General features: G+C 33.6%; 1 protein-coding gene across 1 annotated transcript in view; it reads left to right on the plus strand.

The window, feature by feature from the left end:
• Nucleotides 1-381: 381 nt before the first annotated feature.
• Nucleotides 382-24,070, plus strand: part of sff (BRSK family serine/threonine-protein kinase sugar-free frosting) — a 42,801-nt gene continuing 19,112 nt past the window's right edge. Inside the window, exons 1-4 of the mRNA XM_017626818.1 lie at nucleotides 382-1,273; nucleotides 2,504-2,598; nucleotides 10,282-10,508; nucleotides 12,818-12,968. Of these exons, the coding sequence (XP_017482307.1) occupies nucleotides 1,186-1,273; nucleotides 2,504-2,598; nucleotides 10,282-10,508; nucleotides 12,818-12,968 (561 nt within the window). The 5' untranslated portion in view covers nucleotides 382-1,185. The remainder of the gene's footprint in view (nucleotides 1,274-2,503; nucleotides 2,599-10,281; nucleotides 10,509-12,817; nucleotides 12,969-24,070) is intronic.

Genomic DNA, 24,070 nt, shown 5'->3' on the forward strand with positions numbered 1-24,070 from the left:
TTTTAAGGCTCGCCCTAATGTATGTATTACATATGTGAATATTTTTATTTATTTTATAATTTTGGTGGACGCCTTTATTTTGTACAAAATAAAGGGATGCCTCACGACTTCGGTATTTTATGTATGTGCCTCACGACTTCGGTATTTTAAGGACCACCCTAATATATGTACATATACACAAAATATACCTAGTCTTTCATGGAATTAAATTTAGATATCCTTTGCCAGTAATTTTTCCTTTGAATTTCCACATACGAATATGTTCGTTGACAAAAATGCAAATTGATATTCCCATCTCTCTTTCACCAAACCAAATTAACAAGTCCGATTGCATTTTTCTAATCAATACCTATTTTTATTAAAATTTTATTTTGCAGCTGAAGCAATGAAAAATTAAATCAACCGAAACGGGCTTTTATGTGAAAGATTTTTTTTCACAAAACCAATTAATGCTACGATTGTGAAAGCTCTGCGTCAAAGCAGCATATAAAAGGGGAAATTGAAAGAAGCGATGAAAGTAAATGCAATTGCAGTATAACTGTAAGTGCGGACGTGAAAGGGGAAAGCCAATAAAACGCCAAAGCCTTCAAAACAGAAAAACAGAAAAAAGTGCAAAGAGCAAAAACACCAACACGCAATTTCAAGTGAGCTGCAGTGAAAAAGTAATTAAAAACGAACTTTAACCCAAATAGTGCAGTGAAGCAGCGACGCGACAGAGAAGGTGGGCGCCGACACGACCTACACACATGGCACATATGCACGCTGAAGGAGGAATGGACGAGTATATATGTATATGTATGTATGTACAGTTAAGCGCAACAAACTTAAATACAATTTAGGAAGAAGCATTAAAAAGCGGCAACAACAAAGGTTGAGCAAACATTTGAAAATCATTGAAGTTAGCGTTGAGAAAAAAAACGGCACGAAGTGTGCTGAAAAAAAGTTGTAACCAAAAGAAAAAAAGACCGAGAGAACAAGTAAAGTGCTTAAATAAGTTCCTTGTAGGTGTATGTGTATGGAAATTCTAGCGCCAGAGCGTATGTTTAGTAGTATAGTCGAAGTAGCAGCAAAGAGGCGTAAGCGGCCAGGCGGCATAATAAAGACGGAGCGAAAACAAAAGCAAAAACAAAAACTGGATTACTGTAAAAAGCAAGTGCAACAGCAAAAGCAAATAACAGCAACAAGATGCAGAAGGAAAATAATTCGACAGCGGAAAATTGCCAATTTGTGGGGCCATACCGTCTGGAGAAGACGCTGGGCAAAGGACAAACGGGTGAGTATATTTATGTATAAGAGGGCACAAATGTGCATAAAAAACAATGAAAGAGTAGTGAAGTGGCGGGTAGAATAAAAAAGGGGCAAAAAGAAGGAGTGGAGAGTTCAATACATATGTATGTGCCATAAACATATTTAGGCACAAACACACAGCAGACACAAGCTTTCATACTTATGTAAGTATGCAATGAACTGCGAAAATACTCAGCACTGTGCCAATTACACATGCATAAGCAGTACGTCCGTTGGGAAGAATAACCAATTGACGTACAGACGGCGTTGAATGCTACATAGCGACGTCAGACATACAAATTTATATTAGAGCGGTTCGCAAGAAAAAGTTGGTTCAAAAAAAACGTATATTCGAATATTTGTGTGAAGTGAGAGTCTCGACAAAAAATTTTTTTGGACCACCTTAAACCGAATTTATTTATTTTTGGCCACTCTAAAATGAAATTTTGTTTTTTTTTAACCACCCTTAAGTTAATTTGTTGCCTCAACTTTGACACTCGATGCGCGCTTTTCATGAATGATATATTGTTGTAGGGAGCATGACGACTACGCTATTTTCTTCCCATAATTGTTATTCGGAGAATAATGAAAAAATTGCACTGTGGGTGTTATTACTGTGACTACAGCAATATATCATTTGATAACAATAGTGTATCAAAAGCAAAAGTTATGAAAATAAACATATTTTTAGGGTCGTCCAAAAATATACTTTAGTGGTCCTAATAGCCAGTTTTACATTCGATATTTAGGTGCAAAATAATTTTTTTCATTTGAATTTAAAATGAAAACTAACAAAATATAAAACAACACATTTTTCTCTTAAATTGCTAATGAAAGTGGTAGTTGGAGTGGTTCAGTTTTTCTTTTTTTTATTCTACACATAATCGTCCACATTGGTGTCGTTCCATTTTTTTATAACAATCTACCGACCCGGCCTAATGTGCATACATTTGCACTTATGCATGCATGGCAACAATCGATTGCTAGCGCTGCATAAATTTCGTATGCATATGAAGTCTAGCAGTACTCGTTAATTTATGCGTGTGTGTTTGTGGCATTTGAAACAAACAAACAAACAAAAAAAAACACAAATAAACCATTTTCAATGCCTCCCGTTTGACGCATACGCCTCTTTCTCCTGCTCCTTCTTACCCGCAAACATTCACGTAAATTTATCTTTTCGTCTACTAATGTCTTCTCATTTTTTGTTTTATAGGTCTGGTTAAGTTGGGCGTGCACTGTGTGCTCGGTCGTAAGGTGGCCATTAAAATAATCAATCGCGAGAAGCTCAGCGAGTCGGTATTAATGAAGGTAAGTGCAGTGGTAGAAAGCGAAGTAGCAAATAACTAAAAAAATAAACATACAACGATAGATGCTATCTCAGCAAATGGATTGCAATAAGTGGTTTGTAGATCCGCGCCGCGAGCGGGTATCGCTGGCGACAGCGATAGTGCAAACGATATAAGTCATTAGCACAGACACGCAGCGGTAACGCTTGGGCGGCGCTTACATTAGTGGCTATTTTTAGTGGCACGATAGGAACATGAAAATTTACTGTTAAACCACTCACTCAAACATATGTACATATCTATCTGGACATACAACTTAACTTTTAAAAATGTTGCCAAATTAGTGTCACGTATACGCCATGTCGACTTAATGAATTGTGAGAAGGAAAGAAAAAAGACTGTAGATATTGCGCAGCTAAGGTCATCGCAGGCATACATATACCAAGGAGGAAGTTGGCTTTTTTTGGGCTTTAATTAAAAATTGCGTATTGAATGGCTTTACTCGCTCATCGCTTATATGTATGAACGTGGGAAAGTAAAAACTGGGCATCATTTTTTATTCCTACAAAAACAAGGCGTAAAGTTGTAGTTTAAAAATTGTGCGAAAGTTTTTTGGTAATTTAAAACAATTTTGTTGGTTAAGAAATTGGATACTTACAGCCTGCTTCACTTTAATAGGTACACATATTTTCCTCAAGATCCATGCTTATATCTGGACTTGTGGGCATCATTGAAAAATGATTAATTTCAAAGAAAAGTGGTGCATATGAAGAAACGCCTTGATTATATTCCATTTCTTAGCAAACTACCCGAAAATTATGCTTATCATTTTGATTTATGTGAATAGGGACATTGGATTTAACAGAAGGAAAGAACTAGATGTAATCAACAAAAGCATGCTATTCATTTTAGTTCTACTAACTAGCACTTTTGATTTTGGATACTACATCCTCAAATCCAATGTATGGAAAAAACTCCTATTCGGCAGAAAATTCAAGAGGCGCTTAAAAAATTCAAGGACATCTCGTTGCTTACCACTTTATTCGCCGGAAAGAACAACTGCCAATCATCACATCGATTGTCTGACACCCAGATATTGCAAAAAATCCAATTCCAAATATTTTCCATTAAGTTTAGGTCCTGCGAGTAGGACGAGCTCTGAAAAAATTACCACTTTGCTTCGCTATTATTATTTTTACAGCTCCTGTAGTACGAATTGGTGCGTACTTTTGCTGGCATATTCGAACAAAGTAAACAGTCGGTGTGCTCTCTTCATTTTCATCGCTTTCTTTCGAATTTTATCATTCGTAAAAATGATAGCAAAAAGAAACTTCTCTGACACACACAAATCCAGAAATTAGTTTCGGTCTTGAGGAAAATATGTGTACCTATTGAAGTTAGGCGGGCTGTATGTGGATTAAAAAAATATACATACATAATTTTTTGTCATAAACATAAATTTTTGGTGGCTTACAAATTAAAAAAAAAATATTGTAATGAATGCATATATATTTTAGAACATTTAAAAACTGGACATAACTTTTTGTTCATCTAAATGCCGGACATAAATCTGATAGTTTAAAAGTTGAATATTCTGTTTTGGTATTTAAAAACAGAATTTGTGTTTTAATCATTCAGAAATGGGACATAAATTGTTCTCATCTAACTTAAAAACGGGACAGATGTACTAGGTTTTAGTTATCAAAAAACTGGCCATTACATTTCTGGTAAATTATTAACTGCTTTTATGGTCGTATAATAACCGGACACAAATTTTGGCCATTTACTGGACATCAAATATTGGCCTTCTATGAACTGAACATAACTCTTTGGTGGTGTAAAAGCTGAATACATATACATTTTTAGTAACTTAAAACCTGGACATAAATTTTTATCCATTTCAAAAAGTTAACATAAAATTTATTATTTTCAAAATTGCCTATAACTTTTTGTTAATTTAAACTAAATTTAAGGTTAGTCATAGTTATGACTTAGTCATAAAGATCTTGCCAACAGAGCACAACAGTCACGCTTTGAAGTGTATTTTTATACCTTTCATGAGCATGAAATGGTATTATAACTTTGGTCCGATGTTTGTAAGTACCAGACCAAAAAGAGATAGACCCATTAAAATGTATACTTATATGATCAGAACGTCGAGCTGAGTTGATTTATCCATGTCCGTCTGTCCGCCTGTCCGTCTGTCCGTCTGTCTGTCTGTTTGTATGCAATATAGTCTCTCAGTTTTCAAGATATCCGGATCAAATTTGGTAGGTGGGTGTATTTTTATAATGTATTAATCATTTGTCGGAACCGGAAGAATCGGAAGACTATAACATATAGCTCCCATACAACTGATTGTTCAGATATGAGATTTTTCGTTATAACTTCTCCACTTATGCAGCTACGAACATGAAATTTTGCAGCACTTGCACCCATTATCAACAGAATGCTTACGGTGAAAATTAGAAATATCGGTTCACTATAACCTATAGCTCCCATACAACTGATTGTTCAGATATAAAATTTTTCGTTATAACTCCTCCATTTATATAGCTGGGAACAGGAAATTCCGCACTGTTTTCAATAATTATCAACAAAAAACTTACAGTGAAAATTAAAAACATCGGATAACTATATCCTATAGCTCCCATACAACTGATTGTTCAGATATGAGATTTTTCGTTATAATTCATCCATTTATGTAGCTAGGACCATGAAATTTTGCACTGTGGTCACTCATTATCAGCAGAAGACTTACAGTGAAAATAACGAAGATCGGGTCACTATAACCTGCAGCCCTCATACAACTGATTGTTCAGATATGAGGTCTTTTATCATATCTCCTCCATTTATGCAGCTAGGAACATGAAATTTCGCACAATTTTCACTCATTATTAACAGAATACTTACAGTGAAAATAACAAGGATCGGGTGACTACAACATATATCTTCCATTCATCTGATTGTTCAGATATGGGATTTTACTGTAAAACTCCTTTATTTGAACAGCTAAAACCGATAAATTTCGTAAGATATTTTATAAATAATAATACAAAGTCTACTGAGAAAACCGTCAAAATCTATGCTGTATAAGCTTTATCTCCTATAGCACTGATTGTTCAGATACCAGTTTTTGCGATATATCTCCTTTATGTAGGAAACTAAACCCAATAAATTGTGTTACCGGTTTACATACCGATCACATAGCAGTGAAAATCACTTAGATTGGTACCATATAAAGTATATCTTCCATACCTCTGATTGTTTAGATGCGATTTTTTATATAAGTATGTAACTCCTCTATCGATGTATGCAGATGTATTCAAAATCAGTAATCTGTCAAACTAAAATTTGCAGATGTTCATGAAAGGTATGAAGCCTTCGGCATAGCCGAAGACAGCGCTGCTCTTACTTGTTTTTTTATATTTTTTGGTTATGTGTGTATTTTCTATGTGGTTTTTTGTGCTTTTTATTTTCCACTTTGTATTTCGTATTGTTTATTTTTTTATATCGATGACTGAGTTGAAGATCGACCTATCTCGGTAGCCAGTTCGAAAACGCCCTATCTCAGAATTTTATTGAAAAACACCCTATGCCAGAATTTGGTTGAAGTACGCCCTCTCAGCATTTGGTATTCTCCATTTTTCATTTGGATCATTGTAGTTATTTCTTATTTCGTTTTCGTATTTGGTATTTTTCTTTTTCTATTTTGTGTGTTATTGTATTTTTTTATTTTGTACTACGTAATTGGGTTTTTTGTTTTGTATTTATATTGTTTGCATATTGATTGATTGCTTGCAGTTCCTTGGATTTGGATAAATAAATAACCGCGACTATACAACTACATTTTAATTGAATTTTTCTCTTTGCAATATTTTCGCTTTTATGTAGGCAAATCCTTTCATATCAATTTTCTATTGCCTTGAGCATATCGAATAAATATAAGCTTTTCTCCAATTCTTTTATCCCCAATAAACTCCTTTCAACCATCAAACCCATTTATTTTATGTTCAATAAGCCCTACATGCCAACAACAAAAACCACTTCAATTCCCTGCATGGTATTGGTTGCTTATCTACATATGCACATACATAGTTTGTGGATCCATTTCTAATGTTTAGTGTTTTTTTTTTCTAAAAAAAAAAAATATATTGTGCGCCCTTTCTCTAATGCATATACTCACTAACTGCTTAATAGCTGGACGGGCTGCCTGTCGGCCGAAAATCGACTGCCGCACGCAAACTGGTTGAGCGGCCTTTACTCATACACAGCAGTTACGACACACATTCTCACACTTGACCGTGGCTTGTCAGCGATATACATACTTCCACAAACATTTTGAGCTTGACTAGTTTTTCGATTATCGTTTGAATGCTTTTCTTTCATGTGTTTTTTTACTACTAACTTGTACAAGTAAATTCACATACATTCATATGTCTGTATGTAGATATGTATGTATAGGTTTGAAGTTATTGTTATTTTCACCTAAAAGCCTAAAGCTTTTGCTGATATTCTCAAGGGTATTCCGCGCATAAAAATTCACAGCAGGGTTGGCTATTTTCGGCTTTGTGTTTAATATTTTTTACTTTTTTTTTTGTGTTTTTTTTTTTTGATTCTTCTGTGTTTTATAGTTTTTGCTTTGTCTGCATTTTGCCTTTGTTTTTTAATGCTCATAGTATTGTTTGTCGAGCGGTTGCTGGTATGCGAAACGGATATAAATTTTCATTAGTGACACGTGTTTTTCTACAAATATATGTACATACATATGTAACTATGCAGTATAGTTGACTAACAGAAATTGAGCATAATAAAAACGGAAATAAATGAAAGGAAACAAAAAATGCTAATCGTGGTAGTCGGGTTGTGTGGGCAGCCAACTTTAATTGGCTACACAGTTTCTGTTGTACGCCATGGTTATAATATAGCTTCGGAAATGCGGTTAATGACCTTCTGCTCTTATTAAATTTAATTTAAAGAATTCAAGAAGTAAATTTGTAAGTAGTAGTTGCGAAAAATTACAAAGCAGCATTTCAGTGTTGATACATATGAACGTTGAAGACAGTGGCTAATCATTGGTTTTTGAGACTTTTGCAGTACAAAAAAATATGCCAAATGTTTCCGTAGTGATGGTGGCTAAAAAATGTTCGGCAGCCAGGCGATAGTTTGTTCTAGCAACCGACAGATTTGACGTAACATATCAAGCTTAAAAAGAATATTTTCTATCTGCATTGCTTATTGAGGTCATGCATTTTTTTGGTAGACAGTAAGTGAGAGTATTTGGTAATACTTATAGACATACTTATACTTAAGGAAGGTAATTCGGTGTATACGTTTCGACTTATCTAAAAAAGTGTGGTGTATCGAAAATGGATGAAATCGGAAGGTAACCGCGCCCACCTCTCATATACACTACGATATTTCCGCAAATACTGGATCCCAATTAATGAAGATTAATATGTTAAGTAGAATTTGGACCTAAAAAAAGGCAATAATAAAAGTTTTAGAAAGTAGTTTTAGATGAAGTATGATGCTTTCTCAAAAGTTGAACAATTTGTACTGAGCAGTGTGGAATCTACATATGGAGAATATTGCTGTCGCAAACAACCCAATCATCGCCTCTTGACCTTATCGCAACAGTAAAATACAATTTTATCAGTTTTTCCCCTCGTAGATCTAACATTCAAGAAAAATGCTATGACGGATGAAGAAGTCAAGATAACATCGTCTGATTCATCTAGAAAAAAATAGTTTCCAATCAGGAACAATTTATATATTTGAATCAGTATTAAAAGCTCTATTAGCCCATACACTCGGCTCTTGATAGACTAGGCTCCCCTGAATTGCTTTTTTTTTGTCTATATGCGTTCTTATTGCAAGCCTAAACATTTAGGTACCTTGCATAGAAAGTATTGGATACTTTTTAAATCTGTACCGAGAATTAATCAATACTCAAAAGTATCGACTCAGCACATCACTAGTACTGAGAGAGAGCCTTTCTTATCACCGTTTGGGCATTATTGAAGTCTCCTTCAATATCCAGAAAGGCGGCAAGTATGTCTGCCTTAAGCTCTTGCGAAAAATTGGTCCATGCTACCTGGAAAGTGGGTGCCTATTAAACATTCAAGGGTTTGCCGCCTAGAGACCTTCCAATTGCGTCCATCTGGTCATTACCTTGCGGAGCCTCGACACCTAATTTGTGGTCACCAGCGCTCCACAGATCTCTTTACATTCATCTTTTTGTGAGACCCTCTCGTATTTGTTAAAGCCGGTTCTATATTTGTTCCAGTTTTCCTCACGTCGGCTACGTTTGACTTTGTAGAAGAGTTCTTCGTTCCACCACACCGGCTTGGGCTTTAATTGTGGCCAATATATAGGACAACTCAGCTTGAAACACTTGCTTAGGATCACGTTTAGATGATTAACTGCCCTATCGAAATTATAATTGTCTAATATAACTTCTTCGGTTTCCATGAAAGTTAGTGTACTGGATGCCAATTCAGAGAAATTTTCCAATCTAATTTAGCTTGTCAATTAAATTGATTTTAAATACCTAAAGTGGTGGTTATGCTCGTTATAAAGATTTTCGACATGAAGCCCATATCGTTTGATACTCATCTTAAAATAATTTACGTAAAGAATATTTTCGAAATAAATCGTTATTGAAGCGCTTTTGTTTGACATTTATATTGTTGTGCTATTTCAGTTCACTTATTAATTAATAGATTTAAAATTTTTACCATTAAGTGGTATTTTCGAAATAAATCGTTTTGCCACCCTTTCGTTTGAAATCCACGTCATAGTGGTATTTTCTTAATTGATTTCATCTCTTTAAAAAGGTGGAAACTCTCATCAAACCATATGCTGTATTTTAAGCGAGGTTATAGCCTATCTGTTCGCTAAATTTCTTTGAAATTCGTGACTTAGTCACTCACTCGCTCAAAAATTGTCAAATTTATAATATCAGTAGGATTCATGATACTATGTATTGTACTAATTTTTTTATTTTTATATCCGATATGAAAAAACATAAATTATTGTGTCAAATGTTTTACGAAAAAAAAACTCAACATATTTGGCACACATGCATATTTATAGCGGCTATAGAATTTCAAATATATACTGTAATTAGTCACAATCAATTCCCTTGTTAAACATAATTCAATTTATTCGCATAACACAACCGAACAGCTAATTTTATAAATTTCACCACAAAAAAAAATTGATATATACAGCACACCAGCCAATTTCACACAATATCAGTTTAATTAAATACAATCGAAATATGCCTATGCCAACTGCATATAAATTGTTTTGAGTGAGCCTGTAAATAGGCTACATCCCAATAGAGTAGGGGCAAGCAATTCAGCAATTTTAAATGCATATATACAAGTTTATACATGTACATGTGCATAAATATAAGAGCTTTTATTAGTGCGTGTAGAAACGCGTAAATATGAACCTAATTAAAATGCAATTACATACTAAGCTGGTCTCTATGAAATCACTGGATTAGCTATTGCATATCCCATGAATACTAAAAGTAAAGCACAATCAAATGAAGTTACACAGACCAGTTTGGGTATAATTTTACCACAGAAATAATACTTGCATCACCTACTGTAGTACCATTTGCTTAATTTTCTTAATTTAACTAATATTCTTTCCTTTCTTCTTTCTCACTTTCTACGTCTCTCCCTTTAAGGTGGAACGTGAAATTGCAATTATGAAATTGATTGATCATCCACACGTCTTGGGATTGAGCGAGGTTTATGAAAATAAGAAATATTTGTATTTAATATTAGAACATGTCTCTGGTGGCGAACTATTCGATTATCTGGTGAAAAAAGGACGACTGACGCCGAAGGAGGCACGTAAATTTTTCCGTCAAATAATCTCAGCGCTGGATTTTTGTCACTCACATTCAATATGGTAAGTAAAATTAAGGAATATAGTTAATAAATGATTAAAGAGTTTTATGTACATTAGGGTGGTCCAAAATAAGTAAAGTCGGAATTTTAATGCTCCCACCCCTTAGGAGTGTTCTATATCGAGAAAATATAAACACCTACTTATTTATTTTTAAATAAAAAAAATATTTAAGAGGTCGCTCAAAGCGCTCAAAGTTTTCCATGTATTTTATAGGGGGGAAAAACAACATTCCGCAGAAATGGTATAGAATTCTTGAAAATCAATATTTTTCGATTGGAGAACTCTAGTTTTCTTCAGAAGACTTTCAATAAAAATATCCAATTGTTTATTTAACTATTTTTTATTACTACAGAGTTTTTATTTATCCCCATTGCATTTTGTGGCATTCTCTTGGGGTTTTAGCCGACATATAAAATATAGTTACTATGAAACAACGGTTAAATTAATAATTGGGTATAGTTATTGGGATTCTCCTGAAGAGGAGCAGAGTTTAAATAGCGGCAAATCAGCTGCACTTGATAGTAGTTGGTTGATTAAGGAAAATGAATTAGCAACAAGAGTTTACGGAATGTACATAGCTCAGTGGTTAACGCTTCTGACTTTGAACATTGATTACGCAGGTTCGATCACTGCTGAAGTCTAGAAANAATTTTTCCTAATAAACAATCGTGGTACAAAGCTCAATAAAAATATTAAAAAATAAAAATTTTAATAAGCCACAATAACATTGACAAATACATAATTGTTTTTTTTTTTCAAATAACTTTGGGAAGTTTTCAAATAGAAATTCCATATTAGAGGCAATGGGAGTTGGCATCAAATATAACATATCTGTGAAGTCGCAAGAGTGTGCCACCAAAGTAAAGAAAATTACAGCATGCTGAATATCTGTCGCAGCTATTTTTTTTTAATTTTTTTCATTTTAAAACTTTGAGATACTTCATATTAACATTAAATGGTGAAAATGTTCTTCTTGCCAAAACAAACCAATCCAGAGTAAGAAATCTAGTGTGCTGGCAAATGAAAGTAAAATACACTAATTTTAAGATGACGCTGATTTGCAAAACAAAAATTCCAATTTTTATTGGAACACTCAATTGGAATTTCATAAAACAATCAATACACTCACAAAACTATGGGCCAAATATAGTAGAGCTGCGTTTTTAGTTTTCCCTCAGACTTTAGGATTTTTTAAACGGACTTTGAAAGATGATTTAATAATTTCAGTGCAATGTAAATTAAAGGCCAAATAGGTATTGCAAATGCTCTCTTAATCAATTTTATTGTTTTAAGCCAGTAAAGTTTGAAAGACAAAATTCGATTTTGTCGTCGCGTGTATATAATTTTTTTCTTTTTTCAGAAATAAACACTGCCCATATTCAAGGTTAAAATTTTAAAAGGACATTTTTAATACCTATTCGTCCACATGCGTAAAAAATTTAATCCTTTTTAACTTTACAAAACTTTCTCTTTCATTTGATACCCATATTCTTAATCTCAATTGCAATGAACTTTTTTCAAAAGTTTTGAACTAATCACAAATTTCAAATTTCGAATTCCTTAAAAAAAAATTCTGACGTCAAAGAGAAAACCGGAAAAAGCAGTTTTACTATATTTTTGGTCCCTAGCTTCGCGAATGTAGTGCCTTTTTTATGTGTAAAATTTACTATCGCGCGGTGTTACTGGAGAGCGTTGTTACTACTTTTAAAAATATTTGAATTTTTTGTTTTTTTTTTTACTAGATATTACGTACAAAATACTTTTGCGTAGCGCATACGTTAATTTCGACCAGAAGGAAAAATGCATTGTAACATACGATAAAATATACAGCAAATTTTTATAGAGATTTTAGGTACAATATTTTACCAATGTCAATTTCGAAAAATTGCCACATACGATAATTTCGCGCAAAGGGGTCGATATAATGAGATATCATTGAAAAACGAAGTATCTAGGTTTTTTCAAATTTTACATAATTTTTCTATATTCTTAATTTTTGTGCAGAACTTAGCTAGTTTTAATTATTTTATTAAATTTTCATATGTTTACATATTTAGTTAGTGGCGGTAATCTCCTAGCCACTAAAGCTTTGTCACCCAGTTGCGCTGCCAACTAAACTCTTTGGCCCAGCCAATTTGCCACGTCGTCAAGCATTAAATAACTTTTCCGTCTAATCTTCTTGCACCATCTACAAACATGAGCATATTTACATACTTACATACATATATGTGTACATACTTTCTCTTATGCACATCGAAATTCGTAAATTTTTCATCACCTTCCTTTTTTCTTTACTCCACACATTGCAGTCATCGAGATTTGAAACCCGAAAATTTGCTATTGGACGAAAAGAACAACATCAAAATTGCCGACTTCGGAATGGCTTCACTGCAACCGGCCGGTTCAATGTTGGAAACCTCATGTGGATCGCCGCATTATGCATGTCCCGAGGTCATAAGGGTAAGTGTATACTAAACGAACAGCATTCATTCGGTTTGGAAAATCTGTGCAAGCGTTGATGCTGACGATGGCGATAATGATGACACAGTCCATCGCCTAGTGCTTGGTGTTGCTGGTAGTTGAATGCTGTTGGCAATATTTGCAGCTGCAGAGATTTAGGCATACAGATTAGCAACAGCTTCCTGCCAGCCTGCGAGTGAGGCGTCATTTGCCCGCAACCAGCCCCCTGCTGTGCACTGTGCTATGCTATTTATGAGCCCTTTGTCCGTTTCGACGATGTTTTAAGTTAAATATTGTCCCGCATAAGCTCACCACTTTTGGCAATAGCTGAAAGCAGGCAGGAAAAGTAACTATGTAAAGTGTAAACAATGCATACATACTATACAGCATACGTATATACATCCATATAAACATAGCGTACTGTGCTACGCGGGCAAGGACAAGTGGCTGTAGTCACTGCAGCATGCTAAATGAGAGCAAAAGTGGCCGTGGAAGCCTGCTAATAATCATTTTTTGCTATATGTGTATGGATGTGTGTATGTATGCGACTGTAGGGGTGTACGTGTGTGTGCACTAAGGTGTACTAAACTGAAGCTATGGCATCGTCGTTGTTAACGCTCACTGACTAATTCCGGTGATGATGCTGATGCCAGTCATCGTGCTGGTGCTTTTGCCATCAGCAAATATTGCCAGCTCTTAACTACTCAAATACTTATCTAGCGCAGAACCTGAGTGCTATGCTGCTATTTGGGTTGTTAATTAGTTAATTATCTCACTGATAGGAAAAATTAAAGTGTAACGGATATTATTAAGAGATGCAATTGCATGACGATTAAAATTTTGAAGAGAAAGCCAGTACGCAATATGGAAAAGTGGAATATATGTATGTATGTATTTCTTATAAATTAAAAAGTATGATTCCTATTGGGGATTTAATATTGATTTTATAGCTTAATTGATTTTACCCGCGCAACAACTTAACTAAGCTAAATTTGAATTTTAAAACAGATAAATAAAATATTTTGAGAAAAGTCTTCATTAGGTACGTTCCTTAGGCAACCGCATTTTAATGTTTCATTCAACCTTTCATTAAATTGGACTGGAACTATGGAACTGGTTGCAACAAAAATATTTGTTAAATAAAGCTTACTTAATTAAACCTCTCTCTCTTGGTAAGTAAATTCATTAGGAACTTATAACTAGGTGGCAAGCCCTTTAAAAAATATTTTCGTACTGAAGCTCTTTCTCTCGTTCGATACCCAAATAAAGAAAATATATTTGGCACCAATATTAAAATATTTTATTTAACTTGTTTATCAAATTGGTCTTGAATTTGTTAATATGTGGCAACCTTCGTCAAAAATATTTCCGAAACGGGGCTATCTTAAACCTCTCGTGAGATAACCATATAAAATACTTAATTTAATTTATTAATTAAATTGATTTTGGACTAATTAACAGGTGAGAAACCTTTTAAAAACTATTTCGGAAACCAGTTTTCTTAAAGCTCTCTCGGTTGACGCCCATACTAATATATTTCTTAAAACTAGTTATTTAAACTGATTTTAAATTTCCAAACAGGTGACAAGCCTCTTCAAAAGGTTCTTCCAATAGAGGCTTTCGTAAACCTCTCATTGATGTGGTTTCCACATAAACTATTTAATTTAATATATTAATTAAATTGATTTTGAACTGCAAAATATTTTCCTAATTAGGCTTTGTGTCGATTTTCATTTCATCAAATTTCAAATCTCCCTGTGAAGCTAAAAAGCTGTGCACATCTATGTAGAATTCCAGTTTTTTAATTTAATTTTTGGAAATTCGAAATAACGGCGCAGATGTGGTTACCTTCAAAAAAAGATGGCAACCCTGACTAAATATATTATCAGCCTAAAGTTTTCTTGGAACTCTTTCGTTTGACACTAATATTTCGATATTTCATTTATTTAACTTGCGTATAAGTAAAACAAATTCGACTTTTAAAACAGGGGGCAACCCCTTTTATAATATTTTCAAACTAAAATATTTTTATCGTCTGGCATTGTTATACATATTTCAATTAACAGATGAATTAAGTTGAATTTGTTTTTTGAGCACATGGCAGCTTTTCAAAATGCAATTCAGTAATAAATTATTTTCAATCCTGTTTCGATTGATACCCATCCTTTGACAATCCATTTAACTTATTAAATAATTTGAATTTAATTTTTTCAACAGATGGCAGCTTTTTTCTGGCACCCTAAAAAGTTCTAAATGTTCAATTTGAAGATTTCTTAAATTTCAATTGGCTTATGTATAAATAAACTAAATAGGACTTTCAAAACAGGCGGCCACGCTCTTAAAAATTATTTTCGTACTAAAGTTTTATTAAATATTTTTCGTATGACATTGTTATAAACATTTCAAGTAACAGATGAATTAAGCGGAAATATATTTTTTAAACACGTGGAAACTTGAAATTAACAATTTTATACCCATTCTCATTTATTTAATTCAATTCATTTAACTTTTTAAATTATTTTTATTGAACCCTTTAAACGGGTGAAACCTTAAAACACATCAAAAATATTCTAAGTTGTCAAAATAAATATTTCATATTTCATTTGACATCCATTTTTAATAGTTCATATAAATTGGGCATAAAATAATTTAATTCGACTTCTGAAATAGGTGACAACCCTCTTAAAAATATTTCCAAACTACTTCCTTCTTAAACCTCTTTTGCTTGACACCCATATTACCTTATTCACTTACCAAATTCCTTTAATTAAAATTGAATTACATTTTTTAAACGTGTGACAACCCTCCTACATGTAATTAAGATATAAAGCCTTTTCAAAACCATTTCGGTTGATACCCATATTGTAACAACTGATTTTACTTTTAAAACAATTTGAGCTTAATTTCTTAAGAGGCGGCAACTCTTTTCGAAAAAGTAAAACCTTACTGAACATCCACACTCTAAACCCTTTAATTTCGTATCTCATTTTTGAAAATCGAACAAACGGTGCGGATCTGAGGGCATTGAATAGTAAATAACTTGAGTTTAATTATTTAACTGTTGGCAACTCTTTTCAGGTTAAGCGCTTTCATTTGACAACCCACTTTTGAAAATCGAAAGAGCGGTGCAGATAGATCTTTTATGCTGAACAAAAAATGAATTCGCGTATTATATATACAGATACTTCTGTATCTAATTCCGTTTTCAACCAAAGTGACAGAAGATTTAAAATAATTTAACAATTTAAGCACATTTGTCTCAGATATTTCACTCACATAAATAGGAAAGCGAGCATTTCCTTCCAAAACGTTCTCGTGCTAAAAATACACTCCGCGCCATAATTATAAGCGCACCACATATTGACAAGTTTTTATAATTTGTTTTTTTTTTGTTTGTTATTATAATCTAAGATTCGAACAGGGCACGACCTTCATCCATCTCTTTAATGGATGAAATCAATTTTGTATGAAATTTAACGTGTTAGGAAATATTTCGCGAGTGGGTTGGGTGAAAAAATCCTGGCCAGGATATTTTTAATTAAATATTCAAAATTATTATTTCTTTAATTTTGCACTCATTTGTTAAATGAACAAATTATATATCAGTCGAAAGTATTAAGCCTGTAGAATGTGAAAACGTCGGGTGGTCTATTTTTTCCTGGCCAAAGGATAAACTATAGTCTTTAGAAGAAAAAAAAACTAAAAAAAAAAAAAAATTGTTGCTACTTCTCAATATGTGGTGCGCTTATAATTATGACACGGGGTGTATTTATGTACATACACGCACCGACTTTGCCATGGAATTCATAACCAATGATTAATGTTGTGTCCCTGAAGGCATACTAATGCAAATTTCTTATCTTTGCCCGCCCAACTACATTTCTATTTAAATCGACTCAGAATTTCTAATGCGTTTGAGATTTGAATAATCTACCTATGTACATACATACATACATAGATATAACATGAACACATAAATCTTCCATAAATGCCGCACAAAAAAAAAATGATAAAAATACTAAAATTCGAATAAAATAGAAGGTGACACAAACAAGACATTTAAGAACAAACAGACACGAAAATAAAATAAAATAAAAATATTTTCACATTGGAAAAATATGCAATTCGACACAAATGCTACCANTTGATAAAAATACTAAAATTCGAATAAAATAGAAGGTGACACAAACAAGACATTTAAGAACAAACAGACACGAAAATAAAATGAAAAAAATATTTTCACATTGGAAAAATATGCAATTCGACACAAATGCTACCAACTGATTGCGCTCAGTGAGTGAGCATGTGCCGCAAACGTTTTCGTCAGAGAATTTAAGGGAAAAATAAAGCAAAAACGGGTCACCTTTAGCGAAGGACGAAGTTGCANTGCAAACGTTTTCGTCAGAGAATATAGGGGAAAAATAAAGCAAAAACGGGTCACCTTTAGCGAAGGACGAAGTTGCACCAAAAACACTGCCCGGCTGAAGCTTGGTCAGGCTGCGTACGACGTTGCGGCATTCGCATGCGATGAAGAATTGCTGCATAGTCGTGGCGTAAGTTCTTCTCCGGTTGCGGGTAAAAAATTTATAAAATCACAAATATTTACAAAGTCACGCAGGAAGGAAATGCGGCAGGAAGTGAGGACATGCGACGACGACGACGATGACGACGACGACGGTGATGACGATGACATTGACGTGCACCGACAAAAAGCCAAATGCGGTGGGTACAGCGTTGAAAGAAGAGGTTGGGANCGACGATGACGACGACGACGGTGATGACGATGACATTGACGTGCAACGACAAAAAGCCAAATGCGGTGGGTACAGCGTTGAAAGAAGAGGTTGGGAAAGGAGGGACGGACGGCATGTTAAGTGGCACACAACAAGCATATATTTCATATGCAGATCTAAGTGAAGATGTATACACATACAAGCCAAGCACTCACACACTCATTGCTAATGGCTAAGGAAGCAGGTCATTTCGGCCGGAGGACAATATGGCTACAGGCAAACAACAATAACGGTAGCAGTAACAACAAATTTCTATACCAAATTGGTTGCATGCGACTGACAAGTGTATGTAGCAATATTTAGTTGAGTTGAGTTGAGTTGAGTTGTTGGCTGTTGGCTGCTGGTGTTGCAACGATTTGTGTCTGCTGCTGACATGGGTACCCAATTAACAAATTTAAGAGACGACGCTTTTATTTAAATGTACGACAAACCCTTAGAGACATATACCAATATCGTGCATTTTGTTAAATAGCATGGGAGCATATCGTTATATCAAGAGATTTAAATTATATTATTAATTATAAATTGTTTCAATTGGAAACTATCAAAACGTTTATCGAACGAAATTTCGATTATTATCACTCGGTGAAATCCATAAGTTATAACATTAGTAGACTGGTATACTCATTGCACACGTTTTAAAAGGAAGATTCACAAATTTTTTTGGTTAAGTTTTTCGATTATTATTACTCGACAAAGTTATCGATAAATTATGCTTATAGTGGACGATTTTTTTACTCATTATACAAGTTTTGAAAGCAAAAATGGGCATAGTAGTCATTTTCTAAATTGTTTATAAACTTATCGAATAATTAAATGACATGAAAGCATGTCGATAAACCAACAGGTTAAATCAACACTTTTGGTTAAAAAACTACACTGCATTTATCGGACCAATTTTAGGTTAATATTACACGGAAAAGTTATCGCTAAATTATGAACGTAATATAAAATTTGTTTACTCATTACACATTTTTAAATAAAAAATTGTGCAAATCGATAAATTTTTCGATTATTATTACTCGACAAAGTTTTCGATAAATTATGAATATAGTATACGATTTGTATACTAACATTATACACATTTTTTGGTTATAAAAATGTATCGAATATGTATCGACAAAATTTTTTAATTACTGTTTTTATAGTATATATGTATAGAAGTAATCGGTATCATTTTTCCAGTCTAAATTCTTGAATAATTATAATTATCCATTATCGATTAGTTCTCAAAAGTGATGAGGTCAAATTGACAGATGCATTAATATATCGATATGTTTCATTGTGATGTGTGTCTTTTATGAGGCTCGTTTTTATTTCCTGACGATTTTCGGAGACTAGGGATCACACTGGGTTTTATTTGGATATATGTAAGTAGGCAACTATAACCTCTCTAGACAAGCTGTGATGTTCAATGTATTTGGCGTCAATACCATCACCGTATCCTACTTAACTCTATCTTGCGTCAACAACTTCACCGCGAGGTATCAGAATTAAGTCCAAAGCCCGCATCGCTTGCGATCAAATATTTTGGGATAAAAACAAGTTCTTTTGGCCTGTTTTAAGGTGCAGAAGTAGAGAGACTGCAGTGAGGTGATGCAAAATTATTCCCAAGACCTCAACCACTTACAAAATCCGGAGCCTGCTCGCATTTCGGTTTAAGCTCTTTAATTTGACTACTACCGATGACAGAGTAGTTTAGTTCCGTTTCTTTGGGCTCTGAGTGTAAAAACTGATTCCTTAGAAAGTAGGTGCTAAGTAAGCAGAAATCGAGTGCAAATTTCACTCAGAATTTATAGCGGTATCGGATGCGTTTTCTCTACAGTTTCCCAACCCAATTCGTGACACTGACAGGGTTAGACGTGTTATGGACTGACTCAGTCAGTTCGTTGCCCTCTACCAGTGCACCTTTAGCGTGAAAGAGGAGAAGTCCTGGCCCACCGCAGTGCCCGCAGGCTGAGTGGGAAAGCATTGTTAATGACGAAGTCTTTAAATCGATCGAGATCTCCTTGACCTCGCTAACTCAATTCATCCGCCAATCTCCGGCCGTTTTTATAACACAGAGGACTAAGTAGAAATTGCTTGTTTTGTGAATTGTTTAATGGCCTCATCCTTAATCTGCTTTATAAAACCTGTGGCATGCCTATAGTGAGACGACAATCCGCGTCCTTTCCTCCATTGTAGATTTTACTTCTAGAGGTTTTGTGTGTAGTGGAAGGAAAGGTTTCGCTCAAAAGATTCGATCCTACCGCCCGCCAATGCACATGTCTGTAAATATGAAAACTGTTAACTTTTGCTCACTGGGTAAGCCAAATAGTAAATTTTCACAAATGTAAGTGTATGTTTGGAATGCCATCGACAGGATACAACAAGCAAACGACATTCTAGGCCAGTTCAACAATGTAAGTGAAATAAAGGGGAAGTGGAGAGAGGGCTAAGTAATGGACATGCACAAATAAGCGTATATCTAAGTTTGTTTGCTTGGCGAAACAGAGAACATCAAAAACATTTTTGGCATATGAGAAAAGGATATATGTAGGTACATACATACATACATACATATTTAGGTACTAATATTACCATCAGAAGAATGTGTAACACACAAATGCGTAGAACATACGTATTACGTATGAACAGAGAAGAAAGCACTCGCTTGCTTAAATGCTACAAATTTTAAATAACATTTTTGTCAACAACGGTATGAGATTCGAGATTGAAGTAAGTTACAAGATATGAGTAATCAGTATTTTATTTAAGAAACCTTTTGAATAGAAAAATGTGAAAGTTTGTGAGTAAGTTTGTTTCATGCTAAAATGACTGCACATATTTCATTGAAATTAGGCGCACGGATAGGTTATCCTCTGGATTAACTTATAGGACATTTTACGAAGAGAGCTGCCACCTTTTTCAAAAGTTGAAATCAATTATTAGTTAATGCTAAATGAAATATTACAACAGTTTGTATGCCAACGAAAGAAGCTTCAAAATGGTTTATTTCGAAAAAATATTTATTAGGGTTGCCACCTGTTTAAGAAGTTAAGCTCGATAAATTAGCAGTTTAAATAGAAATAGTATTACAACATTGTGGGTATGAAAACGAATGGAGCTCAAACACGATTTATTTCGAAAATAGTTTGAAGAGGGTTGCCACTCATTCAAAGAGTTAAAATCAATTTAATTAAAATTTAAACGAAATATTTTAATATTGGTATCAAACTAGAGAGGTTTAATAAAGTTTCATTTCAATAGTATTTATAAAGGGAGTTGCCACCTCTCTATAAATTCGAGATCAATTTGATTAACAAATTAAATAAGATGTGTTAATGTGGACATCAAACTGGAGAGGTTCTACAAAAGCCGGATCTATTTCGAAAATATTTTTGACGAAGGTTGCCACCAGTTTATAAATTAAAGATCTATTTAATTAGAAAATTAAATAAACAAAATGTTTCAATGTGGGTGTAAAGGACGAGAAGTTTTGCGAAGCTGCATCCGTTTCGAAACATATTTTTCACAAGTGGATTGAAAACGCTTTATTACGAAAATATTTTTGAGTGGATTGTTACGCCACCTATTTAAAAAGTCAAATTCTATTTTTTTTAATAAGTTATATGAAATATTACCAAATATTATCAAGCGAATGAAGGTTAAGAAAGCTCTTTTTTAATATATGATGAAGAGGGTAGCCAACTGCTTAAAATTGTAATCCCCTTCCTTAATAAATTTAATAAAGTCTTACAATATGGATGCAAATCGAAAAAAGTAGATGAATGATTTGTTTCAAAGACATTCCCAAAAAGGGTTGCCACATTTTAAAGAAATAAATTAAGTTTAATCATTAAGTTGGTCGAAATATTACAAAATGATGACGACTAAAAGAAAATATGTTTGAGAAAGATTTATTTTGAATTATTTTTCAAATGTTTGACAAACGTTTAAAAGTGTAACTAAATTGTATGAGTTATTTTAATGAAATCCTTATCCTTCCTAAATTTTGTTTATTTGTTACGCTTTCACTCCTTAATTACTTATTCGATTCCCATTAAATTTTGTTCACTGTTCAAAAAGCCAAGGGTTCTAGTTCTAAACTACATGAGGGTTGCCACCTGTTTGAAAAATCAAATTCTTCTTGAATTAAAGAAATTTGATAATTGGAATATGTATCACCTGTTTGAAATCTAAATTGCCACCCGTTTGAAATCTAAATTCAAATACAATTTAGTTTAGTTTTAATTAGGAATGTTCAGCTTTAGCATGTAGAGTTTTCTGAGGTTTTTGAAGAGGGTTGCCATCTGTTTGACATATAAAGTCAAATACAATTATATTATAAGTTAAGTGAGTTATTACAGTCTAGGTTTTAATCGGAAGAGTCTTGAAAATGCTTTATTTCTAAGCAACATATGTGTAGCAGTGACTCCACTTGTTTAAAAGTTCAAAAAGTTCGTTTAAAATGTAAAATTCAAAATTTTAAATCATTTCAATGAATTCTTACAATATGGGTATCAATCGAAATGATTTTAAATGGCATAATTTCTTAACTACATTGACATAAGTATAAAAAAGTATCTCAAGAGAGAGGTTTAAGATAGTTTTAGTTTGAAAATATTTTGAATATTTTAAAAAATTCAATAATTTTTATTGAGCTCGAGGCCGTTTTTTAATGAAAAGCTTATTGTGGAAAAGCAACAATAATGGGAAAAAATCAAGGATAATTTACAAGGCGAACTTAGCACAGTGCGTAGGCAACTGGCTGAGTCAGTGGGGTCGTCAGTTCGAATCTTACTGTAAGAAGTCTGATGAGGAAATATGGTGATTGCCGAAATAGCTATCACTTTTACCATTTTTTCAAAAAAATAAAAATTCTTGTTACTTCTCCACATTAGTTTTTCATTTAAAATATAACAATGAGATGTTGACATGAAACAAAGAAGTGTTTTTCTTCAGGCACATTTTTCAAAGAATTCCCTAAAAATAATTTGTAAAATATTTGTGTATGTATATACATACATATATAGTATAAAGACTTGCTATAAAAATTAAGTAGTTTTTTATGCTGAAGTTCGACTAATTGCCCATTTTCTAAAACCTCTAGAAAATAAGCACTGTTTTTGAATAAATTATTTTACTTTCGATGATATGATTTATTCCTCTATAAATTTAAAAACGAATTTTAAACCGCGAGCGGAGCTGTGTGCAAAAGCTAGTCGCTGTAGTCTTATTAAATCTACAAAGTGTTGGTGTTGGTGCCCACACATGTTTGATATGAGTAAAAACTTTCTTATTTCTGAAACATAAATTGCTCTGCCTATGCCAGTTTAAGCATTCAATTCATAAAGACATTATCGAAATTACTCGTTTCTCCTTTTTCGCTTCTCTGCGCAATAAAACTTTAAAACTTACATAGAATGCCTTAAGCATTTTATCGACAAGCAACGAGCATAAAATTTTGTGCCGTTCTTTACTTGGTATTTATTTTTTTTTTCCTTTTTTGGGTTGCAAATAGTTATTCAAGGATATCGCATGTTCTACTTAAGCATTTTGCTATGATCTTGTAATTTTTTTCACATGCACAATAACAATAGAGTATGTGAAAGGATTTTACAGGCGCATAGTGTCAAGGTAATGTCGCAAGCTTCTTTTCACACATATGTATGTGCACATACGAATATTTAAATAATGTTAGTGTATAAAGGAGAACATAAAAATGCTATCAGCTCTACCAGTAAGTTTGTTATGGCATTTCGAATTGGGTTATTGGCATGGAAAGTTTGTGACTTTTATACCCGAGCGCACTTGTGCACAAGGGTATTATAACTTTGTTCACATAACGGTTGTTTGTAACAGGCAAAACGAATCGAGATAGATATAGACAAATGTATACANTGATCAGAATGAAAAGAGGAATCGATTAAGCGGTGACTGTCTGTCCGTCCGTCCGTCCGTCTGTGCACACGATAACTCGAGTAAAAATTGAGATATCCTAACGAAACTTGGTACGTGCACTTCTTTCGAGCATAGGACGGACGGTATGGAAAATGGGCAAAATCGGACAATAACCACGCCTACCTCCCATATAACGGTAATTTGGAGAAATACGAAATCTTCGATAAATCAATAAATATTAAAGCTACTCAAAATTGATGCTTGCAACAATTTTTTACCAAGAAATACGTTTATGATAAAATTTTGGAAAATGGGTGTGGCACCGCCCACTTATGATCACATATATGTATCTCGGTAACCGTTCTACCAATTTGTACCAAACTCGGTATAATTATTGTGCTTGCCCCATAGAAGCAAAACGTTGAA

The sequence above is a fragment of the Rhagoletis zephyria genome, unplaced genomic scaffold, assembly GCF_001687245.7.
Source record: "Rhagoletis zephyria isolate East Lansing unplaced genomic scaffold, Rhagoletis_zephyria_1.1 Rzeph_scaffold_04859, whole genome shotgun sequence".
Classification (NCBI taxonomy): domain Eukaryota; kingdom Metazoa; phylum Arthropoda; class Insecta; order Diptera; family Tephritidae; genus Rhagoletis; species Rhagoletis zephyria.